At 35.5% G+C, this 21,811-nt stretch overlaps 1 protein-coding gene across 3 annotated transcripts in view; it reads left to right on the forward strand.

Moving 5' to 3' along the window:
- The window catches only part of FNBP1L (formin binding protein 1 like), a 109,171-nt gene that overhangs the window by 58,137 nt on the left and 29,223 nt on the right, over window positions 1-21,811 (forward strand). For all 3 annotated transcript variants that reach the window (XM_058538558.1, XM_058538559.1, XM_058538557.1), the window contains exons 3-5: window positions 13,625-13,678; window positions 14,908-15,055; window positions 15,810-15,872. In XM_058538558.1, the coding sequence (XP_058394541.1) occupies window positions 13,625-13,678; window positions 14,908-15,055; window positions 15,810-15,872 (265 nt within the window). The remainder of the gene's footprint in view (window positions 1-13,624; window positions 13,679-14,907; window positions 15,056-15,809; window positions 15,873-21,811) is intronic.

Consider the following 21,811-nt stretch of genomic DNA (forward strand, 5'->3'; position numbering starts at 1 on the left):
GATACACCTCAAATTATTTTGCGTGGTTACTCCTGGGGAATAGGAGTGGGAAGATGGTAAGGGAAGGAACTTACACTTTTTTACTTACACTTTTGAATTACTGAAGTATTGTTAATGATTGTGTCTTATTTTTATAGTTTAAAACACTGTTCTTAAGCAAAGAAGATAGTATACTTCAAAAGAGAATCCTATCACAATTATAAAATAAAAATGGGTAATTTATAAGGTAAAACTTCAGCAATCTGGAGCATTTAACTGTCCAGATATACTCGAGCCTCCAAGGGTTTTAGGATGGCCAAGGTTTTACCAGAGCAACAGGACTCTAATCAAACAGCAGAGTTGTTTGCTTTTTTGTTTTGTGGCTTGAGAATAACCATTATCGTTTTCACTTACTTGGGAAAAGAGATTCGCACACCACTGAAGCAAGTGTGGCTAGAGCCGACGATTACATGATATGAAAAACACAGTTTTGTGAGAAAAATAGGTTTTATTATGTACAGATGCTCTAGATCAGTAATTTGTGTTTTTTTCTGTCCCAGCACACCAAAGACATTTGGCACATTTCCATCCTAACAATGGCTCTCAGTTGCAGTGATTCTCAGGAAGGGCAGGTTTACTGGTGTTGAGGAATTCCAATAAGGAAGAGTTGGGAAGGAGGCATGTGTAACTTGAAACCACCAACTCCCCTTTCTCCCTCTACATGGAGATTTGCTGCTTTGGATGAATACTTAGTAAATGATTGAATTATCAGCTGCTCTTTATAGTATCTGTTTTGTCCAAAGGGAAGAGGTTTGCCTTGTTTATTTCCTCTTCTTTAATGGTAAAATTCTTTTCGTTAACTCCCTCCTGTTTTTGCTACTGCAGAGGACAATTTCTTTCATAGGGAGGCAGCTTTTTTTTCTCCTAAATAATAACTATATTCAGAATGTTAAACATTTACATTTTAAATATATTGCAAGATTAAAATTTCTCAGTTTTTGGTATCCTCAGTTTATTTTCTTCTTCTCTCTCTTTGTCTGTTTTGATGGCTTTGTTTTAACTTTATTTTGATTTTTGGTATTGATTGATTTTTGGTAGTCCTTTGAGGATGGGAATAAATAGAAAGTAAAGCATCCAATCATGTTAGGAGACATAGTTATAGACAATTGAATCCTGTCTGTTTTAATTGATGATAAGTGGTAACTTCAAATCTCACTTGATAGACTGTTTTTTGTTTACAGACATAAAAAACTGAAATGTCATTCTTTTAATAAACTTATGCTATTGTATTTGTATGGCAGAGATTAAAATTTCTTAAGTGAAAGAAGGTCTATATACATAATAGGTATGTATCATTTTTATGTTTTTCTAGTGAAAATAATTACAGTGTTAAGTTCTATCATAGATGTTGCTTGCTATATGAGATTATATTCCCCTGTTCCACTCTGGCCCATTGCTTTTTGGTTCAGATGTGGCAGTGTGGTATACTGGAAGAGAAATAGATTGGATGATAGGAAGCCTAAAAGCGATTCTTATTTTAACCAGATCAGAAATCTCTCCAAATTCCTTTTGATCTCATGTTCTTTTCTTACTCGTGCCAAGCCTGGCAACATAGCTGGTACCTCTAGAGCTGAGTGAATATAAGTTGAATGAATAAATAATTGAATGATTTGTGTTTCGGTTTAGTTTAGAAATTAGAATCTCTGACCATATGCTGAACCTTAGCCCAAGTACTGCTTCTGTCCATACTAGAGTTTGTGTCATCTGCATCGTTGTGATGAGGTTGTTCTACTAAGAGCTGTCCCAGATATTTAGGATAGGCTTAGATATTGAATAATCCAAATAAAATCAGTTTCTATTTTCTTTTTAGTCTTTACTTTCTCATGCCACTTTACTAGAATTTTCTGTTTCTATGTCACTCTGTTTAGTCTTAGAAGAACCCAGGGAGCTTATCTTTGTACTGACTTTCTAAAAGTGGAGATTACTTTTATTCTTTGGTCAGCCGTTTAACTCTCAAATGCTTTGGCCTCCCCTGAGTTTCTGATCAACTGCTTAATGTAGTAAACCCTAATAGTGGCATCTGGATACAGACAGGAGGAGCTATTTCCCATATTTTGGGGTTTAGGTTAACTTGCTTCCTAGAATTGGATCCTATGGAAACTCTTTCATTCCTGTTAGTCCCTAGTAGTTACTGAGCCTGCCTGGGTACATATCTAGGTGCCTGTATCAGATGATTTATTGCTAAACAATTTTTGCCTCTTAGTTCTAGAATATAATCTCCCTACTAAAAAGTAAATTCCACAAAGGGAAGAGATTTTTGTTTGTTCTGTACACTCCTTATTCCTAGCTTCTAGAACAGTGCCTGGCCCAGAGCAAGCACTTTCTTTGTGTTTACTTAACACTTACATAGCATTTAATGTGTCAACACTATTCTGAGTGCTTTTACACATATTAATACATTTCATTTTCATAAAAACCCAATGAGATGTCAGTATTATTTTATAGATTAGGAAACTGAATTACAGAGAGGTGAAGAAAGAGCTAGCTGGATTCAAATCTGGCTGCAGAGTCTGGGCTCTTGGTATTACATTATGCTGCCTCTCAGTGTAGAGAGAATGAATAATCTCTGTTGAGGAGGATTTTTTTCCTATCACCAGTGCCTAATGCCACTGAGACATCTTTGGGTCTCTAAGGTATTTTACTGCAGACAATAATAAAATATTTAAAAACTACATCGCAAATTCTTTCCAACTAATACATCTGTTTATAATGTAACAATTATAGAAATTTAATTAAAATATAAATTAATTATGTGATTCATAAATTTAGATCTAGTTGTATGTTTTTCCATAAAGATAAGAACAGGTAAAAAAAGATAAAGACTTTAGAAGTTCTTTTTCCTTTTAAGAAAATGTTTTTCTCGTTAGGGAAGGTGAAAAATAACCTTTCATAAAGCCTTGTTTATTTTCATTTCCTTCTTAAGAGACATTAAGAATACTTCTGGGTGTTTTTTAAACCTCATTTAGAAAAGTATTCATTTTTTTTAATTATGAGAATTTAAAATAAATACTTTTATTATTCCCATAACCTATTACTATAAATTGGAGTTAGGGATAGCATAATGTTACTTTAGTTCTCTCTGATTCTGGCTTTTAATGTTCTCCTTTACTGATTAGCTATTTTTTCCTGATGATTTATCAGAGGAGAGGAAACAGCATGGCAGTTGGAGAACCTTTCTTTAATGTTGTGTAACTGTATTTTCTTGATGTGTTTGAATTGGACTTCATGTAGTTATCATTAGGATATTTTAGCAGTTTGTTTTTTGATTATTAGTATTCTTCTGCTCCTATCCTTGTACTTTTTGTGCCATAGAGCTCTATTTTTATCTCATTTCATTCTGTTATACCTAAAAAGATGTCCTCCCATCCCCCAATTTAATTATCTACCAAACTGCTAACCTGCATTTGCAACAACTGGGTTATTTGAATATCATTTTCAGTTTACATAGGCTGCTGTCTCATTTAATCTTCACAAGAGTTTGATGATCTTGGTCATCATTGTATTTCTAAGACCTGTAGAGTACTTTCCCTGTAGTAAGCATCCAAGAGTAAACTTTTCTGGAATGATTCAGTCGATGGACTGTACCACTTTACTAGTAAAGAAACTCAGTGCTCCTACTTAACAAGAATTGCAAAGCCTATTCATGATTTTTATATTAAAATGTTTTCTTAGATTAAATGATGAAGCAGAACTCAACAAATAAAATGTAGAGCTCTTAAGAAAATAAGTTCAAACTAGTTGTGTCAAATATTTCGATAGTGAGCTTTCCAATGAAAAAAATTTAAAGACCTTATTGTTTAAAAACAACAAAAAATAATTTGATTGTTAATGCTGTTGGCTGTATAGATCAGTTAATCTCTTAGCTCTTTCATAATGTCTTAAATAGTTTTATTTCCAAGTTATTTACTTTTTTGTAGCCATTTGAATTGTGTAGCAGTGACTAAAATGAGGTAAAATGTTTATTTCATTATCATATATATTAAATATAGGCAAATCAGACAGATTTAACTGCTTATTTGAATCTAGGACTATGAAGGTGTTATATAGTTCTCTTTTAAGAATCTAATATTTAGAAAGAAAATAGAAATTATCAACTTGCAGGACAAAATTTCTCTGAAGGGTATAATACTTAAATCTGTGCTGGCAGTCTGCTTCTTCCTCAGTCTAAATGGAGCAAATAAAATAATTTTTACCTCTTTTCTATCTTGAACATACCTGAAAATATTCTTCTAAAAGATCTACCGTTGCCTAGAAACCACATTGTTATGCATATCACATCCTAGATGGCAATGAATTCTTGCATATATTCTTTGGGTATAGACTATGAAGCTGATACTATGCATGCATAGCCCCATTCACACTGTAGGTACAGTGTACCCTTGAAATGCTGAAGATAAAAGCAAAACTAGGAGCTGGCATTTAAGAAATGAGAATAGATATTAACTTTGTTTACCTTCACATCCATTGAAGCCTGTTTGATTTTTTTCTCCTAGGTCTTTCAGGCATAAATACTTAAGTCCTCTTATTCTTGTCATCTATTTCAGCATCTGCAACTGGTAGAGGTATAAAAATTGAGAATGAAGCATGTCCCTTTAAAAAACAAATATAATCCCTTTTTTATACATTTAATTTTTAAAAATTGTGGCAACATAATTTTTACCATCTTAATCAATTTTAAGTGTACATTTCAGTCATGTTAAGTATATTCATACTGTTGTGCAACCAATCTCCAGAACTTATTCATCTTGAAAAACTGAAACTATACTTATTAAATAGCAACTCCCCCTTTTCCTCTTCCCCCAGCCCTGGCAAATCTATTTTCTGTTTTTGTGAATTTTACAACTCTAGGTACCTCATAAGTGAAATCATGCAGTATTTGTTTTTTTTTTGTGACTGACTTATTTTACTTAGCATAATATTGTAAGGGTTCATCCATGTTGGGACATGTGTCAAAGTTTCTTTCCATTTTAAGGTTGAATATTATTCCATTGTATGTATATACTACATTTTGTTTATGCATTCTTCTATTGATGGACATTTGAGTTGTTTCTACCTTGTGGCTATTGTGAATAATGATGCTATGAACATAGATGTCAGATATCTGTTTGAGTCCCTGCTTTCAATTCTTTTGGGTATATACCTAGAAGAGGAATTGCTGAATCCTATGGTAATTCTTTGTTTTTTACCTTCCCACCAGCAGTGCACAAGGGCTCCAGTTTCTTCACATCCTTGCCAATACTTGTTATTTTCTGTTTTTTATTTTGATAGTAGCCATCCTAATGTGTGTAAGAGATATCATTGTGGTTCTGATTTGCATTTCCCTAGTGATTAATGATATTGAGCATTTTTTCATATTCTTGTTGGCCATTTGTATACCTTTGGAGAAATGCTTTTCAGGTTCTTTGCTCACTTTTTAATTGGGTTATTTGGTTTTTTGTTATTGAGTTTTAAGTGTTTTATATATAATTCTGGATTTTAACCCCTTATCAGATACATGATTTATAAATCCTTTCTCGCATTCCGTAGGTTGACTTTTTACTCTGTTGATTGTGGCCTTGGATGCACAAAAGTTTTAAAGTTTGATGTCCAATTTATCTATTTTTTCTTTTGCTACCTGTGCTTTTGGTGTCATATCCAAGAAATCATTGCCAAAGTCAATGTCATGAAGCTTTTTCTCTGTTTTCTTCTAAGAGTTTTATAGTTTTTGCTCTTATGTTTAGATTTTTGATCCATTTTGAGTTAATCTTTGTATATGGTATATAAGGTGAGGGTACAACTTCATTCTTTTGTATGTGGCTGTCTTTTACATTTAATTTTCCAGTATATGAGAAAAGATTTGTGGCTATAAGTGGTGGAAAATCTGGTTGAGCTAGTTTAAGTATAATGGGAAATTTAGTCACAAGAGAAACTTATTGATTTATTAATATCTTTTATTGATTTGATTTTTTAATTGAGTTGAAGAAGAGGTTGAACAGTCAAGCTGCTGGAAGGCCTGGGATGCAGCTAGGTCACGGGAAAAAAACGTCAGTATCTGAAATGCAGCCAGAGCCCTTTGTTGTCATCATCTTTTTTTTTGTTGCTTCTTTTGGTGGGTTGACTTCGTTCTTTCAGTGCAGACTGGCTTTTCCCATATGGCAGGAAACAGTCACCAACAGTGCCAGTTTTATGTCTCAGAGGTTCAGCTCTCATGCTGGCCTCAAAGCTGTATCAGGTCCGAAGACTTAAAAATTCTGGGAAGAAAACTCTTTGGCCCAGCTAGATTTCAGTTTTCTATCTCTGGATCATTTAACTGAGGCCCACAAATAGGACCATTTATATTAATCTGGCAACTCTTAAGCATATTGACCATTAGAAATAGGGAGGGCAGTTAAGAAAAGGGACACTAATCTGAGGTATCTAATACTACCCTTTTGCCAGAAGAAATAGTATGATTTGTATCCCTTTTTACAAATAAATATGATATTGATCACCTGTTAAACAGTAATTAGCACTCAGAGCCTCTCAACTGTTGAAAGATTGAAAATGTATAGAGGTAATTTTCAGCCTTTAAAAATTTTTGAGATCTTATACTCCATCATTTAACTGTAAAATGTAGTTTTAATAAAAGTGAATTAAAGTTTTGAGAAATTACTTGGAATATTTTATAATTTTCACTAAAACCAAAAATAGATATAAACATAATAAAACTAGAATGGATAAAAAAGATTGAAATCAACAATTTAAATATAAATTAGGGCCGGCCCCGTGGCTTAGCGGTTAAGTGTGTGCACTCTGCTGCTGGCGGCCCGGGTTCGGATCCCAGGCGCGCACCAACGCACCGCTTGTCCGGCCATGCTGAGGCCGCGTCCCACATACAGCAACTAAAAAAGGATGTGTAGCTATGACATTCATCTATCTACTGGGGCTTTGGGGGGAAAAATAAATAAATAAAAATAAATAAATAAACTATAAAAAATATAAATTAAGTAGTATGAAATATTTAATATCATATATTTAAATAGGACACTGTAATTTTTGGAGAAGCCCATTAAATTTAGAAGCCTTCCCAGACCACTGAAGGAACAATATTAATTCCTTTGTATCCAGAGTGTATGTTCTTAATGTTGTTAGAAAACATGGATGAAACATGCCCACATTAAAACGAAGTACTAGCATATCTATGACATCTATTATAATTTCTATGGTATGTATTGTATGTGTATAAAACTTTGTGTTTGAATTAATTCCTGATTTATAACACCCTACTCAAAAACATGTCTTACATGTAAACTGCTATCATAATTGATTACTTGGAGAATTTCTGGACTTAGAAGACAGGAAAAGGTTCTAAAACAGAATAGCCAAGAGGAACTGACACTAAGGGCAGATTTCTTGAGGGAGATGAATTGCCTAAAATATTTTTAGTTTAGGAGCAGCCTGAATGCTTTACACTTACATATTTCAGACAAGCTAGTCTGAGATTTCTTTGACCTATTAATAAGCTTATTATGTTAAATATGCAAAGCAGGTATTTGTGGGACTTATTAACCATTCACACCTTGGTATGAATTTTTTTCACTTTAGACTATTTTCTTAGAAGGCCCGACTGAGATCAGCTGCTTTGAGGGGATAAATTCTTTTTGTATGTTTTTATCATTAATTAAAAAAAAAAAATTCCAAAACAGTATATGATCATTGTAGCATATTTAAATTTGCATCCCTTCCCAGTCCCTTTCCCTAGACGTGAATACTATTCATAATTTGTTGTGTCTTCTTCTAGAACATGTGTTTTCCTAGAATAGAAGGTTTGATTTGCTGAAATACAAGAAGAACATTTTGGACCATGCTGTAGTTTTTTCTAGTGGCAGGGTGGCTTGGATGGAGTCTTTAGTGGCTTGTGTATGGTTTCTGAGGGCTCTGGATACTTGCAGTTTGGGAAGAGTTGCCTATAGATGGGTGACTTTTACATAAGGAGAGGAAAGAATGATTTAAAAAAAATTGCTGGGCCGGCCCCGTGGCTTAGTGGTTAGGTGTGCGCACTCCGCTACTGGCGGCCTGGGTTCGGATCCCGGGCGCGCACTGATGCACCACTTCTCCGGCCATGCTGAGGCCACGTCCCACATACAGCAACTAGAAGGATGTGCAACTGTGACATACAACTATCTACTGCGGCTTTGGGGGAAAAAAAAAAGGTGGAGGATTGGAACAGATGTTAGCTCAGAGCTGATCTTCCTCACACACAAAAAAAAAATTGCTGAGGACTAACCCTGCATGCTCAAAAGCTAAAAGTAATATTACTTTCTTCTTTTTCTCTTTCCCTCTTGTGACATATGTGCACTTCCTCCCAGAAGCTAGAGTTCAAATTAGTGTTGTTTATGCTATGTTATGACTTTCATGGTTAACCTCTGGTAGTCGCAATTCTTTCAAGTGTCAGAAGCCCAACTCAGATTGGTTTAAGTAAAGAAAGGAATTTATTGGCTTATGTGAGTGAGAAGTTCAGGCATCTTGGGTACTCAGAAAAGTGTTAAGGATTTCTCTTCTCTTGGTTTTGCTTTCCTCTCTGTTGGTTTAATTCTCAAATAGTCACTTCCCATATGGTGGCTCTAGGATTATGTCCTATCAACTTAACTTCAGCAAAAAGAGAACATCTCTTCCCAAGAATTACAATAGAAATTTTAGGATTGATTTTCATGCCTAGATTAATGGGCCTGGATCAAATAAATATTCCTGGATCTTAATATGTGGCCTCTTCCACCACAGCTACCTAAACATGACATGGGAGGAGCTGTAGTTTAGGATATGTTAGGCTGTACTAGAATAATAACTCCCAAATCCTAGGGGCTTTACACAGCAAAAACTTATTTCTTGCTCATGGAAAGTTGGCCACAAGTCCAGGTGATGACTCACTAGGGTAGCCCATGTGATCACTTAAGATTCCAGACTATTTCCATCTTCATCTCAACACGAAGCCTCCACAGTTGCTTCAGCAGGGAATGAGGGAGCCTAGAGGGTTACGCACAAGCTCTTAATGCTTCAGCCTGATAGTTACACAGAGCTTACAGCCCATTAATCAGCATTAGCCACATGGTCCTGCCTAACTGCAAGGGGGCTGGGATATGTGCGAAATAACATGATTTTTGATGAGCAGAAATGTGTCTGCCACAAACCGTTCCAAAAGAAAGAAGGGTAGTGAGTGATGCAGGTAGGCAAAACAACAGATGTCCACTACTGCCTAGAATTCTAAACAATGCTTAAAATGTTGATATACAAAAATACATTCAGAGTTTGAATATACTCACTCTCTGAAATATTCTTTGCCCAAGTTTGACTTGTTTTTATTTAAAGTAATTCATGAATTCATGGTTGAAAATCACTGACTTTAAAAGTAATTTCTAGAATACAACCCATTTATAGGTTGGAGACTGTAGTTATCATAACTACGCTGCTAATAAGTTAATCAGTTACCTTGTAATTGCTAATTCCATTGATATTTTTGGTACCAGTTTTATTGTATCTCTTTGATGAATTGACTATTTCTGTCTTTTTAGAACTTAAAAAAGAAATCCCTCATCTTCACTGATCTACTTTTTTGGGTTTTCTGAGTTATCTATCTTAGGGGTTGACAAACTTTTTTCTATAAAGTGCCAGAGAATAAATTTTCGGCTTTCTGGGCTACATGTCACAACTACTCAACTCTGCTGTCGTTCAGCTCTGCTATTGTAGTGCAGAAGCAGCCATAGATGATACATAAATGAATGGGAGTGGTGTGTTCCAGTAAAACTTTATTTACAAAAACAGGCAGCTGGGCAGGCCATAGTTTGTTTACCTCTCGTCTACCTGGCTGCTCATCCTTATTGCTCTTCTCAAGCACCTCTTCTTCCTTCCCTGTTAAATGTGTATTTCTAGATTATTTTTAGCTACCTTCTCATTTCATACTTCTTGGGTAGCCTCATTCTCATTCATTATTTTAACTGTCTCAGGTGTTGGAATCAGATTTGAGTTGGGTTTTAGCTTTGTCCTTTACTAGCTATGTTAAGGGCAAGTTACCTAATGTGTCTGAGTTCTATAAAACAGGGCTAATAATACTTACTTTCAGGTTTGTTGTAAGCGTAAGATTATATATAAAGCGCTTAGCATAGAGATTGGCAAGTAATATATGGTTGACAAATGGTAGCTCCTGTTGTTTTTGTTATTGTCCTCACACATGTTGACTCGCACATCTATATCTTGATCCCAGAAGTTTTTCAGAGTTCCAGTTTTTACTGCATTTCTCTATTGGACATTTTTATTTAGCTATTCTGTAGTGTCAGTTAAGAAGCATTCAGCTTCAAGTAAGAATCCTCTCACATAACAAGAAGTTTGGAAACAGGATTCCAGAGCTCAGTGATGTCAGGGCATTTTTGTGAAATCTTGGTCTTCCCACGTGTGGTTGCAAGATGTTGCAGTAGCTTCAGTCACCTTGTCCTCACACATCTGTATCCAAAGCAATAAAAAAGTGTAAGGAAGGGGCTTCCTTCTGTACTTTTTTCCCCCTTTTATTATAAAAATTACCACTAAAGAAAGTTTTAAAAAGGTAATTAGAAAATAGAATCTATAGGACTTGAACACCTTAAGGTGGGAGAAACTTGATAATGTGTAGGATGATTGCCAGATTTTTGGCTTAAATGTCTAGGTGGATGGTGATGCCATTAATATAACAAAATAATGAGGTTTATAAAAGATAAATGCCATTTTAGACTTGCTGAATTTGTTGTACCTGTGTCAGATGGATGCCTATCCAACAGCCATTCTTTCTCCTAAAACAGCTTTATAATTCACATACCATAAAATTTACCCTTTTAAAGTATACAATTCAGTGGTTTTTAGTGTATTCACAAAGTTGTGCAACCATCATCCTTATCTCAATTTAGAACATTTTCATCATCCCAGAAAGAAACCTTGTATCCATCAGCAGTCATTCCCCATTCACCCTTCCTCAGGCCCTGGCAACCACTAATCTTTCTGTCTCTGTGGATTTGCCTGTTCTAGTTAACTTCTTGAATTATTCATCATCTCTTCTCCATCTTCCTTTTTGAGTTCTTACTTAGAAAGGACTGTAGGTCATGCACAGTATTAGTTTGTTAGCTATGATTCATCCCTTTCTTTCTGTCAGTATAGTACTTGAAATAATTAATGTGTGGCACATAGAAGATATGCTGATATTTGAATTAATAAATTAATTCATCCACAAAAATGATTTTTGGTGGTGTTTCAGGTAACCATGATTAAGAACCACTGATTAAGAAAGAGTATTTTGTTAGAGTTCCATTAATATGACTTACAAGGGCCTCTGCTGTCCCCATCTATCTTTCCAACCTCGCTGCTTGCCATTCTCTGGCCCACACTTGATGTTCCAGCAACATTGAACCCGTTCATAGTTCTTCAGAAATGCCCTGTTTTTTCTCTTACTTCCCTGCATTTGCTCATTAGATCTTTTCTGTTTAGAATCCCCCCAGGGCTTTCCAGTTGCCCAATTCCTGTTCACCTCTTTAGGCTAAGTCAGGAAATCAGAAATTTCAGCCTTCCTCCTCTGGGGAAGCCCCTGTACAGAGCCCTCTATTGTTCTTACCATATTATGTTAATGTAAAAGTGTTTTAGATATTTGATCTCTCTAGGCCAAGGATCTCTGAACTTTTTATTGCTCACCTATAAAAATCGTTTGAGCATGTACCTGCACAGTTATTTATACATTATGTACATGTACTAGTATAGTAATGTGATAAATATTAGTAAAGCTTTTGGTAAAAAAAATATAAATGTAAGGTTTAAGGCTTTCTTCCTGTACCTTACTTGACAACCACTGATGACTATGAGTTTTTTAATGGCAAAAACTCAATACATGTTAATCCAGACTCTTTTCTTAGTGTCTTGCCTATTCTTTTCCCCACTCCTCAGGGTGTTAGGACTTCCTTCTCTTTTCTATTATAGCACCCTTTGCATACCTTTATTGTAGCACTTATCATGTTGTATATTGTAATTATTGGTATACACTTGTCTCCTTTTAATAGAGTGTAAGTCTCCTGATCATGGGTACTCTTTGATGTGCCCAGTAACTTGCACAGTGCCTAGCACATAGTAGACAATTGTTTGTAGAATGAATAAACTGAATTGAGTAAGTTGAGTGAATTGATAATAATCTGAGAATAATTAAGACAGTGATTCTTTTATAGTATTTATTTGAAACACCATAGGACCATTTATTTTAAAAACGTTTATAGTTTAAAGCATTGCATCTCAAATTATTTGTGATGATGGACTAGTTTCTTTTTAAGCTTCCAGTCCATTGGGTACTGATGCTTTTATAAAATCAATAAAAATTTGGGGCCGGCCCGGTGGCGCAAGTGGTTAAGTGCACGCACTCCGCTGCAGCGGCCTGGGGTTCGCCGGGTCAGATCCTGGGTGCGCACCGACGCACCGCTTGTCAAGCCATGCTGTGGTGGCGTCCCATATAAAGTACAGGAAGATGGGCACGGGTGTTAGCCCAGGGCCAATCTCCCTCAGCCAAAAGAGGAGGATTGGCAGATGTTAGCTCAGGGCCGATCTTCCTCACACACAAAAAAAAAATCAATAAAAATTTAATACTAGAAAAAATGACATAAAAAGAGACATACAAAATACAGGCCCTAATTTTTTATTATTAGATTCAACAGACATAAAATTACTTTCACCTTCTGAACTTAGCTTGTTGTGGATTGGTAACAAAAGTCTGTGGAGCATGGTATAAAGCACTGTGGTAAATGCATTCATTTCAAATATCATCCACTTTAGTTCTAATAACCCTATGTGATAGGTACTGTTATCACCATTTATAGGAAACTGGGCACAGAGAAGGTAAGTAAATTGCCCGAGGTAACATAGATGCCACACAATGCAGTTCGGATTCAAACCCAGGTAGTCCAGTCTGACTCTGGAGTCCATGTGCTGGTCTGCCTCTGATTTTGCAAAGATGAAATGAGGTAGCATTCTAGTTTGAGACTGTCAAAAACGGACATAGATGTAGGCAGAGAAAGTTACAAGTCTGAATGTAATTCGTTTGCCTAAAAAAGAGAAGCTTAAGGATCACATAATGATTTTCATATAAAAGTAGAGCTTATGGAGGATGTTGACCAACTGTTCTTTTATCCTGTTAGTGAGTCAGCATCTGTTTACATTTTACTTTAATTAGTATTTAAATCTCTGATTTGCAAAACAAATAGTGATGGTATTTCTTTGAAATATGAGTCTTTCTGCCATGACTAAGGTTCACATACTGAGTGCTTTGTTTCTTCTATTCTTCCTCTTATCTCTTTTCTTATTTGATAGCATAATCAACACCAAATTGTTAGATTACACTCATATAAACACGGAAATAACATTTCTTTATAAATACAGAAATAACATTTCTTTCTACAGGTATCTATTTTAAGAACAAAATGTAAGTAATGATCATATATTATGATGTTAATGGTAGTAGATGATCATGTTGCTGTCTTGTTTTATGTCATGAAATCTTTGATTTAATGAAATTGGAAACAGAATATTTCAACAGTATTTTTTATAAATTAAAAAAAAAATCTTCTTCCTGTAGAAATCTGGTTAAGAAGTACTGTCCCAAACGTTCCTCCAAAGATGAAGAGCCAAGGTAAATTATATATCTGTTTATTATTGCATGTTAAAATTTTAAATAATACTTATGTTTTTGTTATTTAGTAAAATAAATATTATGCTGTTGGCTTTTTTATAAATATTTTTTAAAAGCTTTCATGATGCTTATGAAAGAGGGAACTATAATTTATTCTTATAAGGATGAATACTTAAGTGGGCTTGATAATAGCTTTCTAGACTAGTTGAAGTGTGGGTTTCCAAGTAAGATGTAGACTGGGACTCCAGTTTAGTCTCCAGAAGAAAAGGGTATTTTTTCCATACTTTATTTTGTAGTTTTCAGCTTGCTAGATTCTTCGTTTTACTCCTGCAGTAGTAAAACAATTTGGCTGGTTGGTTTAAAGAGATAATGAAAAGGAATGAGGTTTTCAGGGTAATTCTGAAACCCAAAATACAGGTTAGGAGTTGCCTATGAGCTTTTTGGCAGTCTTAAACAGAGATATGTGGATGGCTGTAAAATGCAGAAACAAAAAGAGAGTAGACTTAAACAACTTTGTGTATAATTGTCAGTTGTTAGGATTCTCAGGTTTAGTATTAATGGAGGTCCTATCTGAGTTGTCTGCCTTCAACTGTAAGTGTGTTTGGCAGTGTATTCAAAGAAGATTTATACATTTTAATAGAGTGATTCTCTTTGTTTCTTTCCTTCCCTCCACACACATATTTTTACCCTTATTTTTGCCCTTTTTTACCCTCCTTTGGTGCCAACTGTAATGGCACGATACTTCCATTCAGGATGTGGGCAGGTATACAGGCAGCTGTGTCCAGAGCTGGTAGCAAAGTTGTTCTGTAGATCAGCCGTCGAGATGCATTTGAGTGGCAGGTTCTGTCGAGAGCAAGCGCATCATCTCTGCAACAGGTTCAGCTCCAAGCCTAGGAATCCAACCAAGTTCATTCCCAAGCTCAGGCCAGTCAATTGGCAACTTAAGGGATCCAGTATGCCAAAAGAGCCTGCAGGTAGTATTCCTATTGTTTTTTGACCTCAAATATCCCTTTATTTATAAGTTAAGACTACTTGAAGATATAGAAACATGTACAACTTGAGCTTAATGCAGGATTCTTTCCATACAAAGTTAATTTAGAGCTGGTAGCTGAGATTTAGGTTGAGTATGTTAAAATTTGTCAAGTATCAGGCTCAATCCATACCTCACAAGAAATATTTGTAATGAAAATAAAAATAAATTTCACCATTTTTTAATATGTTTTTGTCAGGTTTACCTCGTGTATAGCCTTTTTTAACATCCTTAACGAGTTAAATGACTATGCAGGACAGCGAGAAGTAGTAGCAGAAGAAATGGCGCACAGAGTTTATGGTGAATTAATGAGATATGCTCATGATCTGAAAACTGAAAGAAAAATGGTAATTATCATTTTTATCTAGTTATAATAGTATATGGAATATTTTCACAGAAATAATTACTTTGCTTTTTTAAAATAATGTATGTTCAGCATAAACTGGTTTTCTATTTCACTAAATTTCTTCTGCTAAAATTATCTCAAGATTCTCTTGCTAATTTGTGGTCTTTTTGGATTTAACACCAAGGTTTGGTAACTACGGCCCATGTGGTTTACTAGCTTACTGCCTGTTTTTGTTTCTTAATTCCCACGAACATTACATTTTTAGATAGTTGAAAAGAAAATCAGAAGAATAATATTCCATGACATGTGAAAATTATATGAAATTCAAATTTCAGTGACTATAAACAAAGTTTTATTGGAACAGACCCACACTCATTTCACTTATGTATTGCCTGTGGCTGCTTTTGCGTTGCATCAGCAGAGTTGAATATTTGTAAAAGAGGCATTGTGGCTTGCAACGCCTATAATATTTATCTGACCCTTTATAGAAAATGTTTGTCAGCCCCTATTCAAGACAATCATGTATTTTTCTAGAGATTTTATCTGTCTTAACGGTTATGTGAAAAGTATTCAAATAATACCCTATAAAACGCATTTTAGAGAGTTTTGCTTTACTAGTAATCTCTTCCTAAGTCTTGATAAAGTTATATAATTAGTACCTTGAAAAAAATAAAGTAAAATCTTTTCGGGACTTTAGACTTTACTTAACATTTAAAATGTAATTTTTTGTTTGTTTTGTTTGTTACGAACTTCAGCATCTTCAAGAGGGACGAAAAGCTCAACAATACCTTGACATGTGCTGGAAACAGATGGATAATGTGAGTTATAATATTTTCATGGTTAACATAAAATTTTGTAGACTAGTTAAGACTTAAATTCTCTTTAGCTTCACATCTGTTTAATATTTTTCAATGTATTATTCATAATTTGACATTGGTATAAATAGAGAATGTGAAATCATTTTGTCATTTTTCTTTTTTTTCTATATGATTCTGTACTTATACCAACTCGATAATCTTCAGATAATTGTAAACATTTAGGAAGATTGTTTTTGATTTTGCAGTAGTTACTATAAAATATTGATAGAGGATAGAAGTATTAGGAAGATAGTGATATATCTTAGAAGACCATTTGACTGAGACTGGGAGAACCTAGATTCTAGTTCTACCTTTTCCTTAGCACCTGATTTCTCTTGACTTCATTTTTAGCATATGAAAAATGAAGACGGACTAGATTATATGAAATGTTTCTTCCAGTTCAGTGATTCTGTAATAATATAAATGTTCTTAGTATTGGGCTGCTGGTCATAGACCATCTTGCTGTAGGAAATAAAATACTTTATAGGGCAAAATTATAAAAGCATAATAATTATTTACTTTAAAAACTTTCCAAGAGTGTTTTTTCTTAAATGTTCTGGCATACAGTTATTTGAAAAACAAGATGTCTACGTGGAGCATTGTCATTTCCTTCACTTAAAACGTTCTACCAAATGATGTTCTGTAGTAGAAGATTAATATTCTTTTTGAACCCTCAGGTTAGTAAGCAGTTTAGTCTTTACCTGCATGTTTTCGTGATGGACACTGTGTATTCCTTGAAAATTATGCTGAAGGGAGTTTTTCATGTTAAATTAATCAATTTAGTTTGTGGTTGTTGGAAAAAGGACCTTGAGATAAAAAAAAAAAAGCCTCGTGTGTACGTGCACTGTTTTTCAGCCTTTTTCTTTTCCTTTTTACAAGCACATATTCAAAGCTTAGATTAAATTTCTACTAGATAACTGTCATTGATGATGTAAGATTCTAATCACCAGTGCTGATTGAGAATTCTTAGGTGTATTAGTAGTCTATTTTTATTTTTTGTTTTGATTTTCTTTCTAATTAGTTTCAGCAAGACTTTTAGGGAGTGATTACATTTATTAAATTTTAAATTGCCTTAATTAGCATCCTTAGTATCTGCCACCTAATGAGTATGTGTGTATATGTATGTTTTCATCTGCACAAAATAACATACTCCTACACTTATGAGTCATTAGTCCCTTTAAAAATTGGTGTTGGTACAAATCGTTCCTATTTATATGTGCTGACTTTCAAATTGGCAGTTATTAGGCAAAAGTTATAGAGAAGTTATATAAGAAAGTTATAAAGAAAGAGTTATAAAAGTTATATAAGAAGCAAGCATCAAAAATGTAGAAGAGGGGGCTGGCCCCGTGGCATAGTGATTGAGTTCATGGTCTCAGCTTCGGTGGCCCAGGGTTCGCAGGTTTGGATCCTGGGTGCAGACCTACGCACCGCTCATCAAGCCATGCTGTGGCAGCATCCCACATACAAAATAGAGGAAGATGGGCACAGATGTGTTAGCTCAGGGCCAATCTTCCTCACACACACAAACTAATAATAATAATAATAATAATAATAATAATAATAAATGTAGGAGAGATTTCTTTAAGGCATTAACAAAACCATGAAATAAAGGTGAGTTTAGCTCAACTCATGTTTACTGAAGGCATCCTTGACATATACTGGGATCCTGGTAGAAAAGTGAATATGACATGGTTCTTGTTTTTGTGCAGCCTGGAGTCTAGTGAAGGAGAGAGACAAATATAATTTCTGTGTAATATGTACAAATATGTGCAGGATCCTATTTCCCAATTCCATGTCTTCCTATTTAATCAAGACAATGAAATTGTAAAATTCCTAATATGTTTGAAATAATTGAGAGGAGATTTAAAGAACTGGGAGAGACAGATTGAATAGTGACAGAGTATTGAAAATGGAGAAAAGAAAATTAAAAGACAGCTATTAACCCCAGGATAAACAAAATAGGCAGTGCTGGCATTTAAGATGAGGGCAAAAGAGAGTAGCCTGTGAAGTAGATTTTGAAGTAATGGTCAGAGATTAAAAAGATAGAGGCATCAGAGATGCCAGGTCTATCAGTTAGGTGACTCCAAGTAACAGAGCATATAAGTTTATAAGAACAGAGCTCAGAAATGGAGCAGTTCCAGAGTTGGTCAGTAGCTCAGTATGTTACCAAGGCTGCCTTTCCTTTCTTTTTTCTTTTTTTTTTTTTGTGAGGAAGATCAGCCCTGAGCTAACATCTGCCAATCCTCCTCTTTTTGCTGAGGAAGACCTGCTCTGAGCTAACATCTATTGCCAGTCCTCCTCCTTTTTCTCCCCAAAGCCCCAGTAGATAGTTGTATGTCATAGTTGCACATCCTTCTAGTTGCTGTATGTGGGACGCGGCCTCAGCATGGCTGGAGAAGCAGCACGTCGGTGTGCACCGGGCCCCCCGCCTCTCCTTTCTGTCTGTCCACTTTGCTGTCTTGACCATGTTGGCTTTTCCCCTCAGGCTTGTCCCTTTATGGTCATCAGTTAACTTAAGCAGCTAATTACCACATCCTCCTTCAGCTGCATACAGAATCAGGAAAAGGAAGCATTTCTCTTCTAACTGTTCCTTTTTATCAGAGAAGGAAAACTTTCCCAGAAAACCCCCAGCAGAATTCCTCATGGGTGCCTTTGACAGGATTAGATTACTTGACCATGCCCCAGTTGTGGAGAGGCTGGTAAAGCAAGTATCAGCCATTTTCAGCTTCTATACTGGGAGGGTCGGCTCTTCTAAGAAAGGATGGAGGAGTAGAAGTGGCTGTTGATTAGTCTGCCACATGATGATGAAGAAAGGAAAATCTTTTCTGGAGTATATTCCTGTATTGTATAATGATATATCTTTCAGAGAAGGAATATTTTTAATATTATTGTACTAGTGATTCTTTTGCTATTGCAAGAAAATTATTAGGTAGGTTTTTTTCACAAATAATAACACACCTAGGGGCCGGCCTGGTAGCACAAGCGTTTAAGTGCGCACGCTCCGCTGTGGTGGCCCAGGGTTCGCCGGTTCGGATCCCGGGCGTGCACTGACGCACCGCTTGTTAAGCCATGCTGTGGCGGCGTCCCTTATAAAGTAGAGGAAGATGGGCATGGATGTTAGCCCAGGGCCAGTCTTCCTCAGCAAAAAAAATAAAAAGAGGAGGATTGGCTTGGATGTTAGCTCAGGGCTGGTCCTCCTCACAAAAAAAAGAAGAAAATAACACACCTAAAAATACTTCTGTATATGAGTAGCCTCAAATTGCATCAAAATTAGTAGCCTATAGCTACTCAATTTGAAAACACAGCTCTGAACTGAGTTTCAGAGAATTAAATGTGAACATTTAATCTTAATCTTCAAGGAAAGTGACATTCTGTATAGTATGTGTATTCAGATAGATTAATGTGCTTTGAATTAATTATAAATATCTCATTTGACATCTCAGCTGAGTGGCATAGTGGTTAAGTTCGCATGCTCTGCTTTGGTGGCCCAGTGTTCGCAGGTTCGGATCCCAGGCATGGACCTGCACACCGCTTATCAAGCCATGCTGTGGTAGGCGCCCCACATATAAAGTAGAGGAAGATGGACATGAATGTTAGTCCAGGGCCAGTCTTCCTCAGCAAAAAGAGGAGGATTGGCAGCAGATGTTAGCTCAGGGCTAATCTTCCTCACACTCAAAAAAGTAAGTGCATTTAAAGAATTTTATAAAAAATTCCTGAGCACATTTATGTTATGTAAAATTACAGATATATCTGGTTCTGGCTACGTGGCAAACTAAGCTAACTCAGAAACCATTTGATTACAAATACCTAGATATAATAGCTAAAATATTTTTATTGTATTTTAAGCTCTTAGCAGAGCTATCTGAAAGAAAGGAAAATCTCTAACTGCTAGAAACTAAGTGTAAATTAAAAGCCAGAGCAATAGGTGTATGAGCTGATACAGTAGCATTTCAAATTTGGGGCAGAGGTGTTGGGGTATGGTGGTTTACTGGACCTTGCTAAGGGCTTGGGTTTTAATACTCACACAGAGACAGAGATTAGGTTTTAGCTCCATATGTTGTGGAGACCCCTGTATAAAGTTTGAGCCTTTGAAGGACTAAACCTTTAGTGAAAGGTGGACTGTGAGAACTCTGCCCACTGGCCAAGGGAGTCATCAAAGAAATTTGTCTCTATCTGAAAGTCAAAGAAGGGGAGGTATCCTGTGAGAAATTTAAACCTTTTGACCCTATAGTTACGAGGTTTGGCATCCAAATTTGCGCTATCTGTAGAGTTTTGTAATCCCCAACACAAGAAATTGACATTATAACTGGTTCTAATAACAGAGTTAGGTAAGTAGAAAATGTTGACATCCTCTGCTTTCTTCTGAGCAATTCTCAGAATACAGGTAGCAAGGCATATATTTTCCAGGCAAGAAAGTAGAAGAGTCTCCTCTGGGGAATCTAACCAGCTTGAGAGGAAAGACTTATAGATACTGATACCAGGGTTTCTCCAAGGAAACTGTCTGACCATATCACCGTAGAGGAAAAGACCATAATCCATAAGTGTCACCTGCAGAGCTTTCAGTTGGCTTTTTAAATACGAGCAGATAGGCAAGGATCCCCAGATATTTAAAGAAAACATCTAATATAAACACCAGAGACCAAAACTAATATGCAGGAAAAAAAGCAACTGTGAAGAAACAGTGACTATGAAAGGAAATGGAAATTAAGATGCAAAAACAATCAAAACATCCAAAACTATTATTAATATTCTCACAAAGGAATAGAGAAGACATTATACCCAAGATATAGAAACAAGATACTATTAAAAAAGGAACATACAAAGAACAAAAAACTCTATGATAGCAGAAATGAAAAACTTACTAGAAAGAATGAAATTGAAGAAATCTCTCAGAAAGTAGAGCAAAATGACAGAGATTGAAAATGTAAGAAAATTAGAGGACTTATCTGATAGGCTCATTTTCAAAATAATAAGCATTCTAAAAAAGAGAAAACATAGAAAGTGGACAGACAAAAACAATTGAAGAAAAATTCCCCAGAACAGAAAGACAGGAGTTTCCAGATAGAAAGGATTTTCGAGGTGCCCAGCACAGTGGATTCACAACAAAACGTATCTTCATGAAATTTTAGAACCGTTAGGAGAGAGAAAAGACCCTACCAGCCTCCAGAGAGGAAAAACAAAACAGAAAATAAACATATTATGTAAAAGATCAGGAATCAGAATGGATCAGAAAGATAGAAGACAGTGGAGTAGTACGTTTACATTTGTGAAGGAAGACAGTTTCCGACTCAAGAGTTTTATACCCAGCAAAATTTTTATCAGTTGAAAGTGATGGTAAAGGCATTTTCAGCCATGGAGAGTTAAAAAATTACCTCCCACAAACCTTCTTTTAGGAAACTACTGCTGAATGTGTTCCAGCAAAATAATGAAATCAACCACATAAGGGGAAGGTGTGGAACTGGGAAATAGGAGATTCAAACCAAGGGAGAGGTGAAAGGAATCCCCAGGGTAATGGTGAAGGGAAATCCCAAGGTAACAGCCATGTAGTAGACTTAGTTTGGTAACCAGTTCAAATTTGAGCAGCTCAAAAGCCTTGGGGAGAGATAATCATCAAGAAAATAAAATTGGTAGAATTCTGAATGTGTTTACATTAACTGAGGAAAGATTTATAGAATTGGGGAAACTAGGGTTGAATTACAGAAATACACATTGAAAACTAAACAAATTGAAAAATAAAAAGACATTAACTCCAGGATAAAAAAAAAAGTATATAGGAAAGGAAATATGGTATATGTCAACATGGCTCAGTTGTGAATGGATTTTACGAAGTCATAGTAATTTGAATTAAATAAAAAATTTTAAAAAGGCCTGGTTCTGGGCTGCTGCTATTCCTGGGACAC

The sequence above is a fragment of the Diceros bicornis genome, chromosome 4, assembly GCF_020826845.1.
Source record: "Diceros bicornis minor isolate mBicDic1 chromosome 4, mDicBic1.mat.cur, whole genome shotgun sequence".
NCBI classification, from domain to species: domain Eukaryota; kingdom Metazoa; phylum Chordata; class Mammalia; order Perissodactyla; family Rhinocerotidae; genus Diceros; species Diceros bicornis.